At 54.7% G+C, this 19,509-nt stretch overlaps 3 protein-coding genes across 4 annotated transcripts; 1 reads left to right on the plus strand and 2 right to left on the minus strand.

Moving 5' to 3' along the window:
• Positions 1 to 342: 342 nt before the first annotated feature.
• Positions 343 to 4,402, minus strand: LOC121098508 (embryonic pepsinogen-like). The gene is made up of 9 exons (XM_040616561.1): positions 4,339 to 4,402; positions 3,836 to 3,998; positions 3,409 to 3,526; positions 2,805 to 2,923; positions 2,483 to 2,682; positions 1,788 to 1,901; positions 1,148 to 1,292; positions 789 to 887; positions 343 to 592 (listed from the first exon to the last, which is right to left on the minus strand). Exons 1-9 carry the CDS (start codon positions 4,392 to 4,394, stop codon positions 455 to 457), a joined length of 1,152 nt encoding a protein of 383 aa, XP_040472495.1. The 5' UTR covers positions 4,395 to 4,402; the 3' UTR covers positions 343 to 454.
• Positions 4,403 to 8,594: 4,192 nt separating this feature from the next.
• On the minus strand, positions 8,595 to 16,087 carry PROK1 (prokineticin 1). 2 transcript variants are annotated; one of them, XM_040617042.1, is made up of 4 exons: positions 15,636 to 16,087; positions 13,532 to 14,469; positions 11,385 to 11,510; positions 8,595 to 10,311 (listed from the first exon to the last, which is right to left on the minus strand). In XM_040617042.1, exons 2-4 carry the CDS (start codon positions 13,601 to 13,603, stop codon positions 10,192 to 10,194), a joined length of 318 nt encoding a protein of 105 aa, XP_040472976.1. In that variant the 5' UTR covers positions 13,604 to 14,469; positions 15,636 to 16,087; the 3' UTR covers positions 8,595 to 10,191. The 2 variants fall into 2 exon arrangements, with proteins under 2 accessions (XP_040472976.1, XP_040472977.1); XM_040617043.1 differs by lacking the exon at positions 15,636 to 16,087 and having other exon boundaries at positions 8,595 to 9,837; positions 10,191 to 10,311; positions 13,532 to 15,318.
• A 1,039-nt stretch (positions 16,088 to 17,126) lies between these two features.
• On the plus strand, positions 17,127 to 19,175 carry LAMTOR5 (late endosomal/lysosomal adaptor, MAPK and MTOR activator 5). The gene is made up of 4 exons (XM_040617004.1): positions 17,127 to 17,256; positions 17,426 to 17,487; positions 18,165 to 18,282; positions 18,808 to 19,175. Exons 1-4 carry the CDS (start codon positions 17,222 to 17,224, stop codon positions 18,866 to 18,868), a joined length of 276 nt encoding a protein of 91 aa, XP_040472938.1. The 5' UTR covers positions 17,127 to 17,221; the 3' UTR covers positions 18,869 to 19,175.
• Positions 19,176 to 19,509: the final 334 nt, after the last annotated feature.

Here is a 19,509-nt window from a genome sequence, read left to right on the forward strand (position 1 = left end):
CTTGGGCCCAGGGACGGAGAGCTACTAAGTGACCCACGAGTGGGACATGATTGTGGGTCTGCAGGGATCTGCTCTGATCCTGGTCCGCCTCTGGGATGGCGAGTTCATCCTCCCTGGATGGAAATGTGGGTTTCCCAGAATCTCTCACTTGATGTAGCCCCGACAGAAGAACTGCTCTTGACTCCCTAGGGACCCACCTCTCAGCCCCTGCAGGCTGTGACTCCCCAAAGCCTTAGACTGTGTTGACCAAGTGCTCCTGAGCCACCACGAAGCAGCAAGTGCTGGGCAGCTCCTTCCTAATTCCTGCCCTTTTATCACAAATAAATGGGCAGCCACCAACGCTGAATCATCCACGCTTTATTCATGCATGAGTGAGAGATTCCTCAGGGACCAAAAAAACATGGTTGGTTTGGTTGTGTGATAAAACCAAAGTACCGCTGGCATCGTGGTGGATCTAAATAGCCTTGGCCAGCCCAACACGGTTGTTGTCCCGGTCAAAGATGCTGTAGTACACCCTGATGAAGACATCTCCCAAGATCCAGAGATCCCCGGAGGTGTTCTGGAAGCTGCTGATGCAAGGTCCTTGATCGTTCTGCATCTGAGCAAGGAAAGGCAAATCGGAGAAATGTGGGCTAGTGTCTTTTCTTGGCACTGCTCTGGAGACCCATGGGCATCCACCCCCTATCTCCCACGGGAACGGGAGAAGCCAAGGCAACCAGAGCCATTGCAGAAAGTAGAAGGACCTCCAGAAAGGCTCCAGAAACCTGGACCACCTGATTCCCCCTTACCTGCTCCGTGTAAGCCAAGGGGGACACAGGGTACTGCACCCCGTCGATGACAAAGATGACATCAGGCATGGCAGCAATGGAGCTGCAGTTCACGTTGTACTGCAGAGAGCAGGGAAAAGAGGCTCTTAGGTGAGAAACAACATGTTCACAGGCCAAGGAGTGAAGGGGTTTGATTTCACCGGTATAAATTAAGAGACTGGGAGTGTCTCACGGTGGTCTCTGTTGGAGGTACCAGAAGAGCAGGGCTGATTTGCCATGAGCAGAGGCATGGTTTCCCCATGCGTGGAAGCTCTCAGCACTGGGCTCAGCAGTGCCGGGCTGCCTCCAGGGTGAGCAGAGCAAACCATGGGTGCTCTTACCTCTCCGTCCCTGTCCTGCCTGGCCCCGACTGCCCTCTGGATGTTGCTAATGCCGGAGGGTGGCCCAGCCACCAGGGAAGTGCCGGTGTCAACGATGGCTTGGCAGCCACCACCGCATGCAACCTCCTGGCTGTTGACGATGATGCTGGGAGGACAGACAAAGCACGGGGCTGTTAAATAACCAGCTGGATCTTGGTGATGTTATTGAACTTCTTTGACAGGAGTGAAAGGTGGGTAACCCAGGGTGCTGCCCTTGAGCTTTTTGCTCCTGGGAGGTTGCAACATCAGCTGGTATCACAGCCCTGATGGCACACGTGGGGACTGAAGCATTGAACACAACCCAGCAGCTGGCATCCAACCGAGCCCAACAAAGTGGTGTTTGGACCATGATTTTACTCGGCTCGTCTACAGGAATGTCCCCAAAGAGCACAAGCTGTGTGCAGAGAAGAAGCAGACACAACGTGTCCCCATGTTGGGTGGCAGTTACCAAAGTACTATGGATTTTGGCCCCTTAACCTTCTGCATCACTCAGCCATGGGGTGTTAGATGCCGGTGGAAAGCCCCTGGTGTTGTTGGGTCCAAGGTCTCTTTAGAAACGATGGTTAGAAATGCATGTAGGCCAGCAGAGCTGGTTTGTTACCTGTCCATGGAGATCTGCCAGTAACCTTGGTAAGAGACGGAGATCCAGTTGATGGAGCCGGTGAAATAAGACTCATCGATTCCCCCGAAGATGACCACACTGCCTGTTGTCTCGCTGGATGATGCAGAAAGGAAAAACAGTGCAGGTTTGCCACGTGTCTTCAGTGCACGCAGCTTAAAACAGCAGGGCTGTGTGTCCCATGGGGCGAGATGCTGCTCGCGATGCCATGGTTGCACCTGCTCCCCTCCTCATTACAGAGCGTCAGTGAGGCAGCGGCAAACAACAGTGTGTGCCAGGTCCTTTGGACCCAGAAAAAAAGGAAAAGGGGAGCTATGGTGAAAGCATGTGCCAGGAAACTAGAGCTGCTCCATAGAGTCATTGAGGTTGGAAAAGGCCTTGAAGATCATCAAGTGCGACCGTTAAGCCAGCACTGCCAAGCCCACCACTAAGCCATGCCCCTAAACACTGCATCTACACATTTTTTAAACACTTCCAGGGATGGTGACTCCCCAGCAAGCCATAAGTCTGGTGGCCACCTGCTACAAGCCCCCTGTCCTTTGCATGCCATGCACAACACAGAGCCAGAGCCCAATGGCAGCAGTGACAGCGGAGGAGTTGGAGCCACCAGGCAACGCAATGACATGCACGAGATGCATCTGCTGCCTCCCTTGGCCCTTGAGATTCACATGGCTTACCGGGACAGATAGACGGAAAAGACGTTCTCCTCCAGCAACCTCTCATTCACCATGTTATCGAAGACTGGTGTGATCTCATCAGCAGCCAGATTTGGGTAACCCAAACCCAGGATCCCATCAAATGCAACATGGACAAAGAATTGGCCAGGCTCGGTGGTGCTCAAGCCAAAAAGCTGGTCAGTGTCCACCAGAGATGCAACCTAGGGACAGGGAGGGTGCACAGGGAGGGTGTCCTGAGACCTGGATCAGGCACTGCAGTGCTGGCGTTAATCAGGTGGAGAAGACACAAGGGACCCCCCCAAGATGCCATCGTGGCACTCACGCTGACGGTGTCAGAGCCCACGATGCCCTCCATCTTGCCAGTGCCATACTGAATAGTCAGGTTCTGCCCTGTGCTTTTGTACGTGGAGGACAGCAATGGGTTAAACATCTTATGGTTTTCTAGAAGGTGAGTGGGAAAACCAGAAATGAAGCCTTTCAGTGAGGCTAAGCCGTAAGGGAAGCGTGGGAGGAGGCACCCTGCTGAATTGCTGGTTAGACCTGCCGTTTATTATCTTGCTTTCAAGAACAATTTAGCTGTGAGCATTTGCTGTACATCCCCGCCCCTCCTCCAGCAACCCGCAGGAAATCCCACCACCCCCTTTAGAAAGATGGGGAAACTGAGGCACGGAGCACTAAGCATATCCCATCACCCTGTGGAGTACAACACTGAGCAAGCCCTACACCCCAAACACCCATCTCTCCGGTGCATTGCAGAGATGCTACGGACCCAGCACCACGGGGGCTGCTCGCTGCACTGGCCGGGTGGCCCCCAGTCCCCTGGCCATATCACCCCGTCTTGGGGCTTGATCACACACTTATAAGCCCAGGGTGTGCTGCTGGACCCGGCTCTGCTGGAATGGGGAGCCCTGCCTGCTCCTACTTACGGCAAGCCAGGCTGGTACAGGAGATGGAGGGAACCCAGAGGTTGGAGGAACCGGTGTCGAAGACCACAGTGAAGTTCTGCGGTGGGGTGCCGATGGAGATGGTCCCGTAGTACTCCACCTGTGAGGCAGCAGGACCAAGGGTGGCTTTTAAGGCATGAAACCAAATCGGGGGCTTCCCCAGGCTTGCAGCCTTCATGGTCCCCCTCTTCATGGGGACACCCTGATTCTAGGAGAGCTGCTGAGGGGACATCTCAGTGTCCTGGCTCTGCCCAGGGCCACCAGCGTGGGCAAAAAGGGGCAAAGGTTGCGAGCTGAAGGCTTTGGGGTAAAAGGATCTGGATTTGGTCCATGCACAGCACAGATGTGGGGCTGGGCAGCCCACAAATCACCCCAGGGCTGCGCTGCTGCCATCGAAGCCAATACTCACGTCCAGGGTGTTCAGCAGGGGCTCGGTGGCCACTTTGGTCCCGTTGGGAAAAGCATGTGGGAATTTGGTGCCGATGTCGTAGTGGTGACGCTGGAAGAAGCTGTGCAGCAAACCCTTCTCCCTGAGGACCTCTCTCAGCTTCTTCCCCCTTTCCAAGGGCAGCCTGGCACAAGCACCCAGGAAAAAATAAGAGTTAGGCAGGATTTTGTCAGCACCTTCCATACTGGTGCTGGTCCAACAGCAGAAGCACAGCAGGCTCCCCCAAAACTCTGAGTCGGGGGGATTCCTGCAAAACCTCAAAGCACCTCTAGAAACCAGACCCCCACCCCAGGCACCCCCAGCTCCTCCGCACCCCTGGAACCACTTCCCCAAGCCTCAGCCTTCACCTCTGCTTCCCAAAGCCATTAAAATTCCCAAAGCCACAAAAAATAAGCTCCGATTGCTCATTTTCCCCTTTAATTTTGACTCAGGTGGCCCACGAGAGCGACGCGGCGGTGTCTTGCCTGGTGACACCCTGGGAGAGGGCAGAGGCAGCGCAGAGAAGCACGAGGAACCGCATGGTGCTGGGGCAGCCGGAGCAAACGCCGGGTGGTTTATATCGCCCCCGCGCCCCCAACCTGCGGTGCCAAGAGCCGCCAGGACCACCCCCCCACCACCACCCCCTCTGGCGGGCACCCAGCCAAGGCAGGTGGCACCCAGGGACCCAAGGACATGGCAAACGTCGGCTGGTATCAACACGTCACCAGGCAAGGTGGGGGGGACACTCACACTGTGCTGACCATGATGCTGTACCCCAAACCCTCTGCTCCCCTCCCTCTATCCCCCCTCCGGACCCTCCATCCTTTAGCACCCCAAATTCTTCATCACAACCAGGCGCTGCCTGTTCATAGGCATCATTTTGGCATCCAAAGCCATCGCAAGCAGCAGTGGGACCCCCCCACCCCCCACCCCAAACTGATGGGTGTCTCTCCCTAGCTGGGAACGGGAAGGGGCCCCCGCTGGGCGGCAGGGGGTGTGTAGAAGAAAAAAGAAAATACGCACGTTTTGGTGCTCTGGGACCCACCGTTATCTGCAAAAACCAATTAGTACGGTGGGATGCAAACAGGCTGTGGGAAAGGTGACCCTGCAGCAGGCTGACCCCTCTCCATCTGGTTTGCCCAGCGATACGAGGACCATTAAAACAGGATTAAAACTCCTAATGAGCGCCTCGGTATCGCCCGCCGCGATAATGGCTCCAGGCATCAGCTGGCCTTGCGCGGTGTCCGAAGGGGAGAGCACGAGGGACGCGGCGGGCGAAGGACACGGGGCGATGCTGAACGATGCAGGATAAGGATCCTGGTACCCACTCTGTGCTGCTTTAATTTGAGCAGCATCTCCCAAGCCACTACATCTTATCCAGCCCCCCAGAAAACTTGGTGGCAGCTGCTGGTATCGTGGCAGGAGAGTTTCCGTTGGGTTTCTCTGGCGACAGCATGGAAAAGCCGGCGGATCCTGGTTTTTTGGTCTTTATTGTTGCCACTTTTTAGAAAGGATGCTGCGGGCAGAGCTACTCCATCCCTGTGCCACCAGGGTGGTCTCTGCTGCTGCGGGGGGAAGGTGGGATTCTGTGATGGGGCTGGCTCTTGTGGTGGGGTAAAACAAGAATTAATTGTGATTTTTTTTCGGCAGCAAGAAGGGAACCGGCTAGAATCACCCGATTGCTTTGTGCAGGCGTGGGAAGGGGCTGAGCTGTGGCCACCATAAAGGCAACAAGGTGCAGCCCAGTTTGGGCTCAGACCGGAGTTCAAGCTGGATTTGAAATGAGGAAAGCTGGCGGGATGAGCCACAGAAACCACCTCAGGCACAAAACCTCCCTCCAAGCCTCCCCCGAAAGAATAAAAAATATAAATTAAAAATATCTAAATTACAAAATAATAAATAGCAAAGCGATAACAGGAATAATATGGATATATAATGCATAATGTAAACAATTAAAATTCAAAAGATGAATAATATCTCCTACATTTTTATATAATTATAAATAGATGAAGCTCACAAAGTCCAGTCTTAACCCCGTCATTCCCTAAGCGCCTTCCCGAGGCTGCTCCTGGGGTCCAGGGCACCCTGACGGTCCCTGCAGGAGGGAGGGGTGGGCTGGGAGCACTGGTTTGGGCTTGGGGTGAGTGTGGGGTGGGCTTGCTGGGTAGTTTAGGGGAAAATCAGGACACAGTGGAATGGAAAAGAAAAAAGAAAAGAGAAGAGAAGAAAAGAAAAAAGAAAAGAAAAGAAAAACAAAGAAAAGAAAAAAAAGAAAAGAAAAGAAAAGAAAAGAAAAGAAAAGAAAAGAAAAGAAAAGAAAAGAAAAGAAAAGAAAAGAAAAGAAAAGAAAAGAAAAGAAAAGAAAAGAAAAGAAAAGAAAAGAAAAGAAAAGAAAAGAAAAGAAAAGAAAAGAAAAGAAAAGAAAAGAAAAGAGAAAAGAGAAAAGAAAAGAGAAGAAAAGGAAAAGAAAAAAGGAAAAAAGAAAAGAAAAAAGAAAATAAGATAGAGCACAATAGAATAGAAAATAGAATAGCATAGAAAATAGAAAAGAATATAGAATAGAACAGGAAAAAGAAAGGGGAAAGGGGAAAGGGGAAAGGGGAAAGGGGAAAGGGGAAAGGGGAAAGGGGGAAGGGGGAAGGGGGACGGGGGAAGGGGGAAGGGGGAAGGGGAAAGGGGAAAGGGGAAAGGGGAAAGGGGAAAGGGGAAAGGGGAAAGGGGAAAGGGGAAAGGGGAAAGGGGAAAGGGGAAAGGGGAAAGGGGAAAGGGGGAAGGGGGAAGGGGGAAGGGGGAAGGGGAAGGGAAGGGAAGGGAAGGGAAGGGAAGGGAAGGGAAGGGAAGGGAAGGGAAGGGAAGGGAAGGGAAGGGAAGGGAAGGGAAGGGAAGGGAAGGGAAGGGAAGGGAAGGGAAGGGAAGGGAAGGGAAGGGAAGGGAAGGGAAGGGAAGGGAAGGGAAGGGAAGGGAAGGGAAGGGAAGGGAAGGGAAGGGAAGGGAAGGGAAGGGAGGGAAGGGAAGGGAAGGGAAGGGAAGGGAAGGGAAGGGAAAGGAAAGGAAAGGAAAGGAAAGGAAAGGAAAGGAAAGGAAAGGAAAGGAAAGGAAAGGAAAGGAAAGGAAAGGAAAGGAAAGGAAAGGAAAGGAAAGGAAAGGAAAGGAAAGGAAAGGAAAGGAAAGGAAAGGAAAGGAAAGGAAAGGAAAGGAAAGGAAAGGAAAGGAAAGGAAAGGAAAGGAAAGGAAAGGAAAGGAAAGGAAAGGAAAGGAAAGGAAAGGAAAGGAAAGGAAAGGAAAGGAAAGGAAAGGAAAGGAAAGGAGAAAATAAGATAGAGCATAATAGCATAGAAAATAGAAAAGAATGTAGAATAGAACAGAAAAAAGAAAGGAAAGGGGAAAGGAAAGGAAAGGGAAAGCGAAAGGGAAAGGGAAAGGGAAAAGAAAAAAGAAAAAAGAAAGAAGAAAATAGAAAAAAAGACACGCCCCCCCCCCCCCCCCAAAAAAAAAAGAAAAAAAAGAATAGTTTCCTGCTGTTTGGCAGCCGTACGTGCAGTTATGTTGTGTTGACTGTTCAGAGCTGGGACCCCCCGCCAAGGACATGGTGCTGGGTTTGTGACACTGCAGCCACGTCCCAGCCCTCACCGGCTGGTGCCACCGGGCTCGGGTCACCTTGGAGCCAGAACATTAAACAGCCGACGGGGAAACGCACGTGCGGGAGGCCGAGGGGGCACTCGGCAGCGTGCTGGGGGGAGCAGCCCCCCATCCTCCTGATTACGAGCTTGTGTTGACTTTTCCCCAGCCCCGCAGGAGGACGTGAGCTTTTGTTTGGCTGCTTGTGCTTTTTCTCCTGCACAGAGTTTTCCACCTCTGGGGAAAAAAATAAAAGGGGTGGGGTGGGGAAAGGAGCTTTGCTGGGTTTTACTCCCCTAAATGCAATTTTAAAGCAGCTTTAAAGTGTTTTTTCCTGCAGGGCACGTCCCCAGTGGGAGTGGGGAGCAACGGCAGGGACCTGCTCAGGCGGCGCATCCCTCGCCTGGACCACCCACCCATCACACCTTCAACGTACCATGTGAAACCAAGGGGAGCCTGCTCTTGCCATGGGGGTGTCCCTCTGTTTATGCCAGAATCAAGTGATTTCCCACTAAACTGTCACCTCTTGTGGTTGAAAGCCACTGGGAGATTGGTACGTCCCCCTGAACTGGGAATTAAGGATGGTAAGAAGCTGTTTAGTGCTTTATTTCCTTTTTGCTGTTGTTTCTGCTGGAAGAAAATCGCTTGCAATGTTTTCCACTGGGAGATGTCTAAAAATTGATGAAGAAAAAAAAAAAAAAAAACAACAGCCCCTTCTGCACATTTCCAAGCTTGAGGGAAGGCCAGAGGCAGCGAATGAGGTAAGGTAGCTTAACAAAAGAAACCCAAACCGTGAAACTATATGTATTTTTAACACTATTACAAAATGTTGTGCTTTTTTCCTGACTTTTCCCCCTTCCCTGTATTGCTTTGGGACCCCTTTCTATTTGGCAACCCACCGCATCCCCAGAGCCCTTCTGCCAGGGTCCCCGGTGCCAAGTGTCGGGAATCACAAACCCCTGCCTGGGCTGGCGCAGCATCCCCGGTGCATCATTATGTGGTAAATAAAAAACAAAACTGTTGTGCAAAAAAACCACCCCAAACCACAAACAACCTAAGTAATACCAACCTAGTCATTGCTTTGGTTTATTTTCACCAAATCTACAATATTTTGTTGGGGGAGAAACAGGTGTGGGGAGGCTTTTACCCAGCAGCAAACCAAATCTCGGTGGCTTTACTCTCCATGGAAACGCAGCGTCTGCCACAGCCATTGCTTTGGGGTCCTTTGGGGTCTTTAGAAATACAAACAGTTGCTGCTACAGCACCAAAACCCCCCCAAACCCCCCAAACCTACCAAACAGGGAGGATCCCCGAGCACCGGGGGTGCCACAACTCCCAGCACTGAACCCCAGGGGCTTCCCGGGACTGGCTCGGCACATTCAAACCCCCAAAATCAGCTTTCTGTTGTAGCACTGCTTCTGCCTGACAGGACCCCATTCAGGGGGGTTTTAGGTGTTTGGGGGTCCGTCCCCCCCCCCGTAAATGCTGATAAGTCTTCTTTTTTCTTTTATTTATTTCTTTTTATTCATTATTGCCGGGGGTCGCTGTAGGAAGCAGGATTGATGCTCAAGTATACACGTTTTTTCCACAATATGTTTCCAAGAGGGGAACAGAAAGCACGTGTCGGAGAGAACTTTTAGGGCATTTAATTAACTTTAATATCCTATTCCCCACTCAAATTCAACTGATATGAAGAGAAACTCCCAACCCCTCATACGGTGCCTAAACCTCAGGCAGATGCTGAGGCTGGAAAACATTTTCCAACATCCCAAAGATCCACATCTGGCACAACACGGCTCCAGCCAGCCCCGCTTCAGCCTCTGCCAAACACATGGCATTGCTCAAATTCTAGGGAAATCCCTTCCCTAATTCCCCACCGCTACTTGATATTAATTTCTTTTAATTGCAGCCTAGATTAGATCATCCATCACCAGCTTGAAGAGCTGCTTCCAGGAAAGAAATATGCTGATAAGACACAACCGGGCGATATCACAATGGGAATTGCCACGACAGAAATGCTTTATCCCGTAGGAATCGCAGGGGAGTTGAAGCAGCTCAGAGGATGCAGGGGGGTTGTGGAGGATTCAGCTCTGGGTTACTTTGGGCAGAAGCTGAAGTTTTGCTTGGCGACCCAAACGCTCAAACTCCCCACGAAATGAAGTTTCTGCCCCTCTTGACTTTTGTTTTTCCTAGCGGACGACCGAAAGTGTCAAAATAATTCAAGTCAGGTCTCCACCGCCCCTGCGCCGTCCTGCAGACGCTTTGGCAGATGAAACGATGCTGATCAGCTTCACGTCCCAAATTTTATCATGCACCAGGATAAAAGCCACGGAGGAAGCTCTTGGCTGCCGGGTGCTCGGGTTTTACTGTATAAAATAAAGGAGGGAGGTGAACACTAGCTGACAGCATCCATTACATGCAGACAACATCTTGTGAAAGGGGTTTTGGAGGCCACAGATATTTGCCATACGCACTCTGCACAGGATGCTGGAGCCGGGTCCTGCTCCGAGCTGGGGCAGAGCTTTGCTAAGCTCCATGTCAGAGCAGCTTGGCCTGACCGTGCCTCAGTTTCCCCATAGAACATACAGCTCATAACAACACTGTCTACCTTGGAAAAGCACTTTTAAGATTGCCTGGTGCTATGTGGGCACCCGGTGGCCATAGGAGAGGGCAAGAAAGGAGTGCTGGGAGCTCATGGATGGGAAGTTGGGAGCATCACCCTAAAAATCGATGTTCTTGAAGTCGGCAGAGCAGCGGTAGCGGCTGTCGAGGAACCTGGCGCATATGAAGTTGGGTAAACACGGGCAGGTGTGGTGCTGGCGCTTCCCGAAGAAAGGGACCTGCGGAGACATGTGGCGGAGATGAGGATGTCAGGGCTCTGCCGCAACCAAAAAATTATGAGACGGGATCAAAGCCCTGAGAAAATCTCCGGCTATTCCCAGGTTTAATGGTGATACGCCTGAAATTAATTTTTGATCCCTCTCAAGCTCTTCGCTCCTTCCCTGTGTGGGCAGAAGGTGCAGCATCACTAAATCTTGCTCCCGCTGCATAAAATCAATATGGGAGCACGGAGTGGGATGCTGCCCCCCAGGCCGGGATGTCGCTGCTAAATCCTCACGGAGGAGGGATCGCAGCAGTGTCACGGTTGGGAGTAATCCCAGCGCGCAGGGGGTCTTATCGGGCAGAAATCACGGGGCTGGGGCAGCTCTGTGGCATTAACGCAGCTTTTCCTCGCTTGGCAGAGCGTTTATGGCTCCGTTTGGAGCGGTGTGGCATCACGCACTTTTCTTTAAATGCACGGGCCAGGCAGCTCGGTCCCAGCGCTGGGTCAAGGTCCGCAGCACCCACAGGGCGTCCCGAGGATTTTGTAAAAAAGAGCCTGTAGTGACAGGGCAAGAGGAATGGATTTGAGCTGACAGAGGGTCGGTTTAGACGAGATATTGGGAAGAAATCGTTTACTGTGAGGGTGGCGAGGCGTTGGCACAGGGTGCCCCGAGCAGCTGTGGGTGCCTCATCCTTGAAGTTCAAGGCCAGGTTGGACGGGGCTCGGAGCAACCTGGGCTGGTGGCAGCTGTCCCTGCCCTGGGCAGGGGGTGGCACTGGGTGGTGTTTCGGGTCCCTTCCAACCCGAACCATTCTGCGATTCCCTATGGGATTTAGGGTAGTGTGGACAGCCAGGGGGTTGCTCAAAATATTTTAGAGGCTGGAACCAGCTGCCACTGGTGCACTGGCGCACGTGGACCACCACGACACTGCCTGGACCCTCATCCCAAATCCACCCCAGCCCCCCGACACTGCCCCCCTTCTCCATCCCAGAGCTTTAATGGAGCTTTTCTCCCATGCGAGGAGCTCGGTGCCCTTTGCCTGGTCCTCGCCCCCCATCCCAGCCCCACTGGGCATCCCCCCCCAGTACCTTGTGACTGAAGGGGTGGCACTCGTCCCCCTCCTGCCCCAGGGGGGTGCACATCCGCAGCCCCCGCAGCCAGAGGCTGACGGCACAGCAGGTCCCACTGCCGCACTGGGGGTCCCGCTCGCAGGCCTGGGGAGAGGGACCACGGTGGGTTAGTGAGACCACCCGGGAAAGCATCGCTACCCCTCTTCTGGAGGGGGGGCAGTGGGGAAACCAGCCCGCACCAAGCTGGTTTCAAGCAGTTACAAGCTGCTGCGTGCAACCCCGGAGTGGGGATTTAAGGGAGGGGGATTTGCTGTTCCCAGCTCTCCCATTTGGGGTTTGGGGCAGGGCACAGGTTGGGTTGGGGGTGCTGGGGTTTGCAGGAGGTGGGGGGAAATCAGGAAAAGTTTGCAGCTGCCCAAGTGCCAAGTCAGAGCAGTGGCAGGGAGGGATAAACTCACTGACTGGACCCCCCCCCCCCCCCTTGCGTACACGTCACCCTTCTGAGCCTGCAAAACCTGGTGAATAACGCAGGTGCCCAGTGCTGGGGGGGTTATTAGCAGGGAGCAGGGTAACGCCAACAGCTCAGCCTCTCCCACCCAGGGAGGCGGCAAATGGAAAACGGTCACCTCTTCCCCCGGGATGGGGAAACTGAGGCACGGGTGGCACTGCTGCACCAGCTCACCACCACACCTGGAAGCCCCTGAGGGTGCTGAGGGAGAGGCAGACGGGGGCATCCCAAGCACCAAGCAGGTCCTGTCCTGCCCCCCCCGGCTCTGTTGGGCAACACCAGAGCAGCTCATCGCACCTCCAACCCCTTCTCTGACCCATTTTCCTGACGTCGGGTTGGCAGCATAAGAAGAATCGATGGGACTCACCCAACCCCCCTGGGGTTACCCCCTCCTTGGGGTACCTCGCTCCCAGGAGCTCCCCGCCCTAAATCCATTGCTCGAAATTGCAGCTGGGGAAAAAAATCAATGGATAGAGCACAATCTTGGGGTGCAGCTCTCTCACAGGGGGGCAATAAGGGGATTTTTGCAGAATCCTCCCTGTCCTGAAGGGAACCTGATTCTGCTTAAGCATCCAAAGTACCTCGTAACACCCAAATACCATTAAAAACCAGATCTCAGCAATGATGGACCCTCACCTGCAAATGCTGGGGGGGGGCGGATGGGGGCTGCAGGCAGCCAGGGCGCTGCACATCCCACCGCTCTCCTCTGGTTATGCAAAATGAGTCACTGAAGCCCTGGGAATAATTTCAAGAGCTGCTGGATCTATTGGGCTGTGGCTCCCCCCGACCTGGTGTATGTAGGGGTTGGGGGGGGGGGGGGGGGGGTGGGACATCCAGCCAAAAATCTCATGGGCTTGAAAGAAATAGGTCTGACTATAAGGGGTGCCTGGGAAAAAGAGGAGTCAAGAGCCAGCCCAAGTCAACCACTAAATTTCCATCGGTTGGGAAAAGCTGGGAGGCAGAGAGGCACCCGGGAGGCGAATGCTTCGCCTTGGTTTTAACCAGAACATTTTTTTCACTGCCAGGGGAAAAAAGGGGGAGGTTTGGCCAAGCTCAGCTCTGCTGAAAGCAGCATCTGGATTCCTGAAGCACCACAAACGCCTGATTCTGTCCCCCAAACTCACTGCTCCTCTTGCTTTTAGCATCACTCTTGGTCCAGCACCTGCTCAGCAGCACCGAGCTCCTGGCCACACCAAGCCCCAAGAGCCCACTAACACAGCAGGGTAAGCACCGTACCTGTCCTTTGCATTCCAAAGTTCCCCCCCTCTTTTAATAATTTCTCTTAATTTGGGAGGGAGAAAGACAACCTGGGGTGCTCAAGCCCTTGTCCCAACTGGGAACACGCTCTGGGGGATGCCCATTATGCCCATAAGATACAATTTTTTCCCATGCTGGAAAACTTCCTAAAATCCCTTGTTTCCCTGACACGGTGCTAGAAGAGAAGCAGGAGGAGCAGCCCACCCATACGACTTCACACGAGCTGGGGCTGGCTGCGGGATCAGCATCCACACATCTGAAAAATAAGTAAAAAACTGGGGGGGGTGGGGGGGTGGAAACAACCAAAGCCAACAGCAAAAGGGACCGATTCCTGCTTTATTTACCCCAACAACACAAAAATAAATCAACCTGCCAGGCTGGGGATGGAGCTGGCACTTACCCCGGTGATAATGGCGCAGGGGCAGGAGGTGAGGAGCAGGAGCAAGCAGAGGGTGTGCAGGAGCCAGCCCATGGTGCCACCGCGCTCTGCCGCAGCCCCGCGCCGCCCGCCCTATATAGCCCCTTCCAGCTCCGCCACCGTGGGGTCTGATGGGTTTTCCCCCTCCCCGATGATCTCAGAATAAACAGACGAGACGTGAATCTCTAATGGTATAAAAGAAATATTAATAAACCACATAGGAAAGGGAAAAAAAACACCCCGCACCACCCGCACCCGCGTCCCAGGGTTATTTTTCAGCTAAGCCAACACAGCTGGATTTTCCAGCTACACCTCTATATCCATATTTATCCTTGACGGGCGTACTTAAGAATTGAATTAAGAATTTGTGATTATTTAGCTAAAAGAAAACACAGGAATAAACTTAGCCTGCTACTTCTCGGCTCGTAAGAGCACAATGTGCAATAATGTGGCTCTGTGATAAATATCCTGTAGAAACCGAGACTTGGCTGCATTTATTTGGGAGAATAAAAGGCAGCAGAGAGGGGATAATATCTTTTTCAGTAATGAGGGTGTGTTTGAATCTGAATATAATGTGTAAATCTGTTGATTTATGGTTTGAAGTATATCCCCCATACCTCAAACTGCATTTGGTGCATCTCCTGGGAGCGCAAGGGAATAAGACCAGGGATTGCTCAAGTGGCTAAAAAGGCAGGAAAAGCTAGAAATACTGGCTTCTTCTTTAATTTGTACATCCTGAGGGGATGCGAGGGACAACATCCCAATGTGCTCGGGGATGGGGGGCCTTGACAAAAACACCCACTGGCCCCCACGGCCGCATCCATCAGGTGAGAGAGAAGCAAGAAACCTCTGAGCATCTGCGACGCTGGGGCTGTTCGCCACCCGCTGCCTCATCCCGTGCAGTGCCTTTGGGAGTCCAGCTATAAAAAAATAAAAATAATTAAAAAGTTAAATACCTTCCGTGGCCAGTGCATGGTCCTGGGCTCCCTGGATTTTTCTGGGACTCCCTGGACCAAGCTCCCAGCGCCTGCAAGCAGAGACCATGGCTAAGACGCTTTGCACAACAAGGGCAGGAAATAAAACTCCATTTTTTGTTCCCAAAAATAAAGCTGGGTTTGTAATTCTGACCCAGCAAGATGGATTTTTCCAGCCCTGGATAGCTAGGTAGATTGCTATCATCCCCATCACGTCAGGGCTCCTCACCAGCATTATGAATTTAGTCCTTCCTGGCTTTTCCTATCAGGAATAAACATCCCCAAGTCTGATTTTGGGGCTAATTCATGCCTGACTGGGTCCATGGGGACAAATTAGGGACCAGGAGCAGCTGGGGGGGCTTAGCCCCAGGGGGAAAACATGGCCCGAGGTGATGGGCTGGGATTTGAAATATGGGTTTGATCAAAGCCACGCGGTCTCATCAGACTTTTGTGTTCAATTTTTTTGGTAAAGTATCAGCCTGGTGCTAAATCATCTATTTAATTAGTTAAAAATAGCCCCGGCATTTCCCTGCCCGGAGAGCAGCACTTCTTTTGATGTGGCAGCTGTTCTGCTGCTTCGCTGAAGTCTCCTCTACCTGGGCTTGAATTAATTAATCCCAACTCTCCCCAAAATCCCTGTTTCCAGAAATCCTGCAGCCGGGAACGGTTCAGGAGAGGTTGTTGCAGAGAAGTTTCCTTGTGAAGGTGCTGATGCGACAGGGAGGATGCAGCCCCCATCCTCCATAGAGAAAATTTCTATTTTTGTCCTGCATTGCTTCCTAGGGCCGGGATGGGGGGTGGGGGGGGTGGGGACGGGTGGAATTCCACCAAAAAAAGGCAATATAAATCCAAGCTATCCCAGTGTGATAGGATGCAGTGGGGAGCACCGGGGCAGTCGGGGTCAGATGCTGCCTGGGAGAGCTCCCAGCTCAAGGAAGAAGAAAAATAAAATAGAAAATAAAAAATCCTGCTGCACTTTACTTCGCCCATCAATAATATTTTAATTTTTGGACCTGACAAGCCAAGATCTATCGCCAGGCGCAGTCGGGAACAGCTTCAGCCGGTACCTTATTAGCGCCGCAGAGCTTTGCCATGTACCCACCATAAATTACCTCCCACTCCTGCTGGCAGCGGGGCTCGGGTTTGGGGGGGCTCCTGGCACGGATGCTGGGCTGAGCATCGCTTTTAGCACCTCTCTGCCCCATGGGAACAGGATGGAGGTCCTGACCCCCCAACACCATATGCATGAATCCAGCGTGGTCCTTCTCGCTGCGAACATCGGGCTCCAGCCCGTGTCCCCGCATCCCCCAGCCTGCATCCCTCGGCGTGGTCCAGCTGCGAGGGGATGCTCTGGCTGTGGGGTGGGGGTTGCTGTTAAAACACCCCTTGAATTTCATCTTGCCATGCAAATCCTGAGTGGTGCTGGGTGGGGGGGAGGGAAATAGAAATAAAAAGTTGAAAGGTGGGGGAAAAAAAACCAAGTAAGAGCACTGATTGTGCCGCCTGCCCTGCAGGGGGGCAGGGGCTGGGTTTGCTCTCTGAGGGCACCAGGCCCTGTCCTGCATGCCCCCCCCCCCCCCCCGCTGCAAGGGCACCAGGCCTTGCCCTGCATGAGCCCCCCCTCTCTGAGGGCACCAGGCCTCGTCCTGCATGCCCCCCCCCCCCCCCCTCTTTGTGGGCATCAGGCCTTGTTCTGCATGGGCCCACCCTCCCTCGGGGCACCAGGCCTTGCCCTGCATAGGACACCCCCATCTTTATGGGCATCAGGCCTTGTCCTGCATGCCCCCCCCCTGCCTTTTTGAGGGCACCAGGCCTTGTCCTGCATGCCCCCCCCTGCCTTTTTGAGGGCACCAGGCCTTGCCCTGCATGCCCCCCTCCCATTTTTGAGGGCACCAGGCCTTGTCCTGCATCCCCCCCCCCCCTTTTTGCGGGCACCAGGCCTTGCCCTGCATGCCCCCCCCCCCCTTTTTGAGAGCATCAGGCCTTGCCCTGCATGCCCCCCCCCCCGTTTTTAAGAGCACCAGGCCTCATCCTGCATGCCCCCCCCTCCCCCTTCTCTTTGTGGGCATCAGGCCTTGTTCTGCATGGGCCCCCTCTCTCTGGGGGCACCAGGCCTTGCCCTGCATAGGTCACCCCCATCTTTACGGGCACCCGGCCTTGTTCTGCATGCCCCCCTCCCCCTTTTTGAGGGCACCAGGCCTTGTCCTGCATGCCCCCCCCCCCCCCCCCTCCTCTTTGTGGGCATCAGGCCTTGTTCTGCAAGGGCCCCCCCCTCCCTGGGGGCACCAGGCCTTGCCTTGCATCCCCCCCCCCCCCCTTTTTGGGAGCACCAGGCCTTGTCCTGCATGCTCTCCCAACTCTTTGTGGGCATCAGGCCTTGCTCTGCATGGCCCCCCCCCTCTCTGGAGGCACCAGGCCCTGCCCTGCATAGGACACCCCCACCGTTATGGGCACCAGGCCGTGCCCTGCACGTCCCCAGGATTAGGGGGTGGTGTGTGTGAGCCTGCAGCGGCTGCTTCACGGCAGGAAGCCCCGGGGGGGCTGCCGGAGGGACGGGGGCCGTTCGGGGCGCCCCCCCTCAGGGCGCCTTCGCGCAGCGAGGCCTTTTGGCCCTGCGGAGCCGCCGCCCGCGTCACGTGGGCGAAGCCGCTGCCGGGAGCGGCCGCGCGGGGCGGAAGTGGGGGCGGGGCCCGGCGGCATGGAGGGGACGCTGGAGCAGCACCTGGAGGACACGTACGGACACGGGGGGGGCCGGGACGGGACACGGGGGGCCGGGACAGGGCTGGCCGTGCGCCCCCAGGGCCGTGGGGGTGGCGGGGGTGGGGCTGGGCCGGCCCGAGGCCTGGCGGCGGAGGGGGGGCCCGGCCCTGACCGCCGCTGTCTCTCCCTGCCCCCCCCGCAGCATGAAGAGCCCGGCCGTGGTGGGCGTCCTCTGCACCGACTCGCAGGGGCTCAACCTGGGCTGTGAGTAACCGAGCGCCGCCGGGGGTGGGGGCACGGGGAGCTGCCACACTGGAGACCCCTAGCTGGAGGGCACCGGGCCCTGTCCTACTCGACCCCTCCCTGTTTGGGGGGTACCAGGTCTCGTCCTGCATGGCCCCCTCCCCCTCTTTGAGGGCACCAGGCCTTATCCTGCATGGCTCCCCCCTCTCTGAGGGCACCAGGCCATGTTCTGCAAGGGCCCCCCCCTTTTTGAGGGCACCAGGCCTTGCCTTGCATGGGCCCTCCTCTCTTTGTGGGCACCAGGCCTTGCCCTTCATGGGCTGCCCCCCCCCCCCCCCCCCCCATTTCTGAGAGCACCAGGCCTTGCCCTGCATGGGGGCCCCCCTCTCTGAGGGCACCAGCCCCTGCCCTACTGTACGTTTCCCCCCCCTGCCCTGCCACCCTTGGGTGTCCCCAGGCCCCCCCCAGCACCCACCTGCCCCAGGGTGCTTGGCTTCCCCCACACACCAGAGGAAAGCTGAGCTGCCTCTCCCTGCCACTGGAATTCTGGCTTTTTGGTGTTTGAGGGCAACAGTCTGTGGAGACCCTGCATCAGCCCACGGGGGAGGCAAAGGGGCGCAGGCAGGAGCAGCCCCCCTTGGTCCTGAGGGGGGGCTAAGCTGTCATGGCACGCGTGGCTTGTCTCCCACCTCTCACAGGCCGAGGAACCCTCTCGGATGAGCATGCTGGCATCATCTCCGTCCTCGCCCAGCAGGCAGCCAAGCTCACCTCCGACCCGACTGATACGCCCGTGGTGTGCCTGGAGTCAGACAGCGGGTGAGTTTCAAGCCTGGGGGTGTTACTTTTCCCCCCTGTTTGCCTTCACCCCTCCCCATCCCTCCCTGGGGTCCTCCTCAGAGTCGGATCCCTAGAGCAGCGGTCCTCATCTTGGGTTAAACTGGCAGCCGTGGAGGAAGCCCCATCTCTGAAGCCACAGGGGGGGCGGCAGTCACTGCGACAGGCGTGTGAATCATTAGATTAGTGGGACCTCAAGAAGCAGGAACTGTAAAAGCAGAAGGAAACCTTTCAGGGCAGGGTGGTTACTGCAGCTCTGTACTTCCTCCACGTTTGGGGTCCCTACAGATAATAAATCCCATGCTGTAGCCAGCCAGTGTGGTGGGCAGAGTCTTCTCCAGCACCGTTCGTGGGAGGGGGCGGGAGAGACGCAGCAACCCACAGGTCTAGCACAGAGCTGGGGGTTGCTGCGGCCACTGAATGATGCCCTGCCCAGCTCCCCACCCCCATCAGCTCCTCCTCAGCACAGCTGGCCCCTCAACTGCCTCAGCCCTTTTCTTGTTCTAGGAATATCATGATCCAGAAGCATGACAGCATCACTGTAGCAGTGCACAAGCTGGCATCCTGACCCTCGGGAACCTGTGCAGCACTCCACTCCCACCTCCGGCCCAGCTCCTCCTCACTGGACAACCACTTTCCTCTGCTGCTCCAGCGCAGAATGTGCTTGTAGTACCAAACCTGGGCTGATGGCTCTCCCTCTCCACTTAACAGCTTCTGTGCAGCTATCGGGCTCTCCAACTCACATTTTAGTACTTGTGCTGGTGAGGGTGAAGTGTGGGTCACTCACCAAGCTTGTGTAATCATCAGATACTACAAGGTGTATGTGTGGCGTGGCCTTATTTGTTGGAGAAATCAATAAATGACCTGCAAAAACACATCTTTGCTTCTCTTTGCTCCAGTGTGAAAACTGTGCTCGTTGCTTTGCCTTGTTTCCAAAGCCAGGCAAGGCAGCTTCTCCCAGTCGCTTCCTCATTAGCATTTCTCATGAGGAATATTGCACAAAAATTTGAGTTAATGGAGGCTCCTCCAGTAGAAAAGGTAGACTTTCTGAGGAATTTCTCCTAGGAAACGTTTACCCTCCTCTAGTTAAACGTTCTGTGTGAGAGTTACTTGCTTACTGCACCCTGGATTGAAGTTCAAACCTATACATGCTGGCCTGCCCCCTCCCTCTGTGAACTGTAAATGAGTGTTGACAACATCCTCACAAAT

The sequence above is a fragment of the Falco naumanni genome, chromosome 17 (genome assembly GCF_017639655.2).
Source record: "Falco naumanni isolate bFalNau1 chromosome 17, bFalNau1.pat, whole genome shotgun sequence".
Lineage (NCBI taxonomy): Eukaryota > Metazoa > Chordata > Aves > Falconiformes > Falconidae > Falco > Falco naumanni.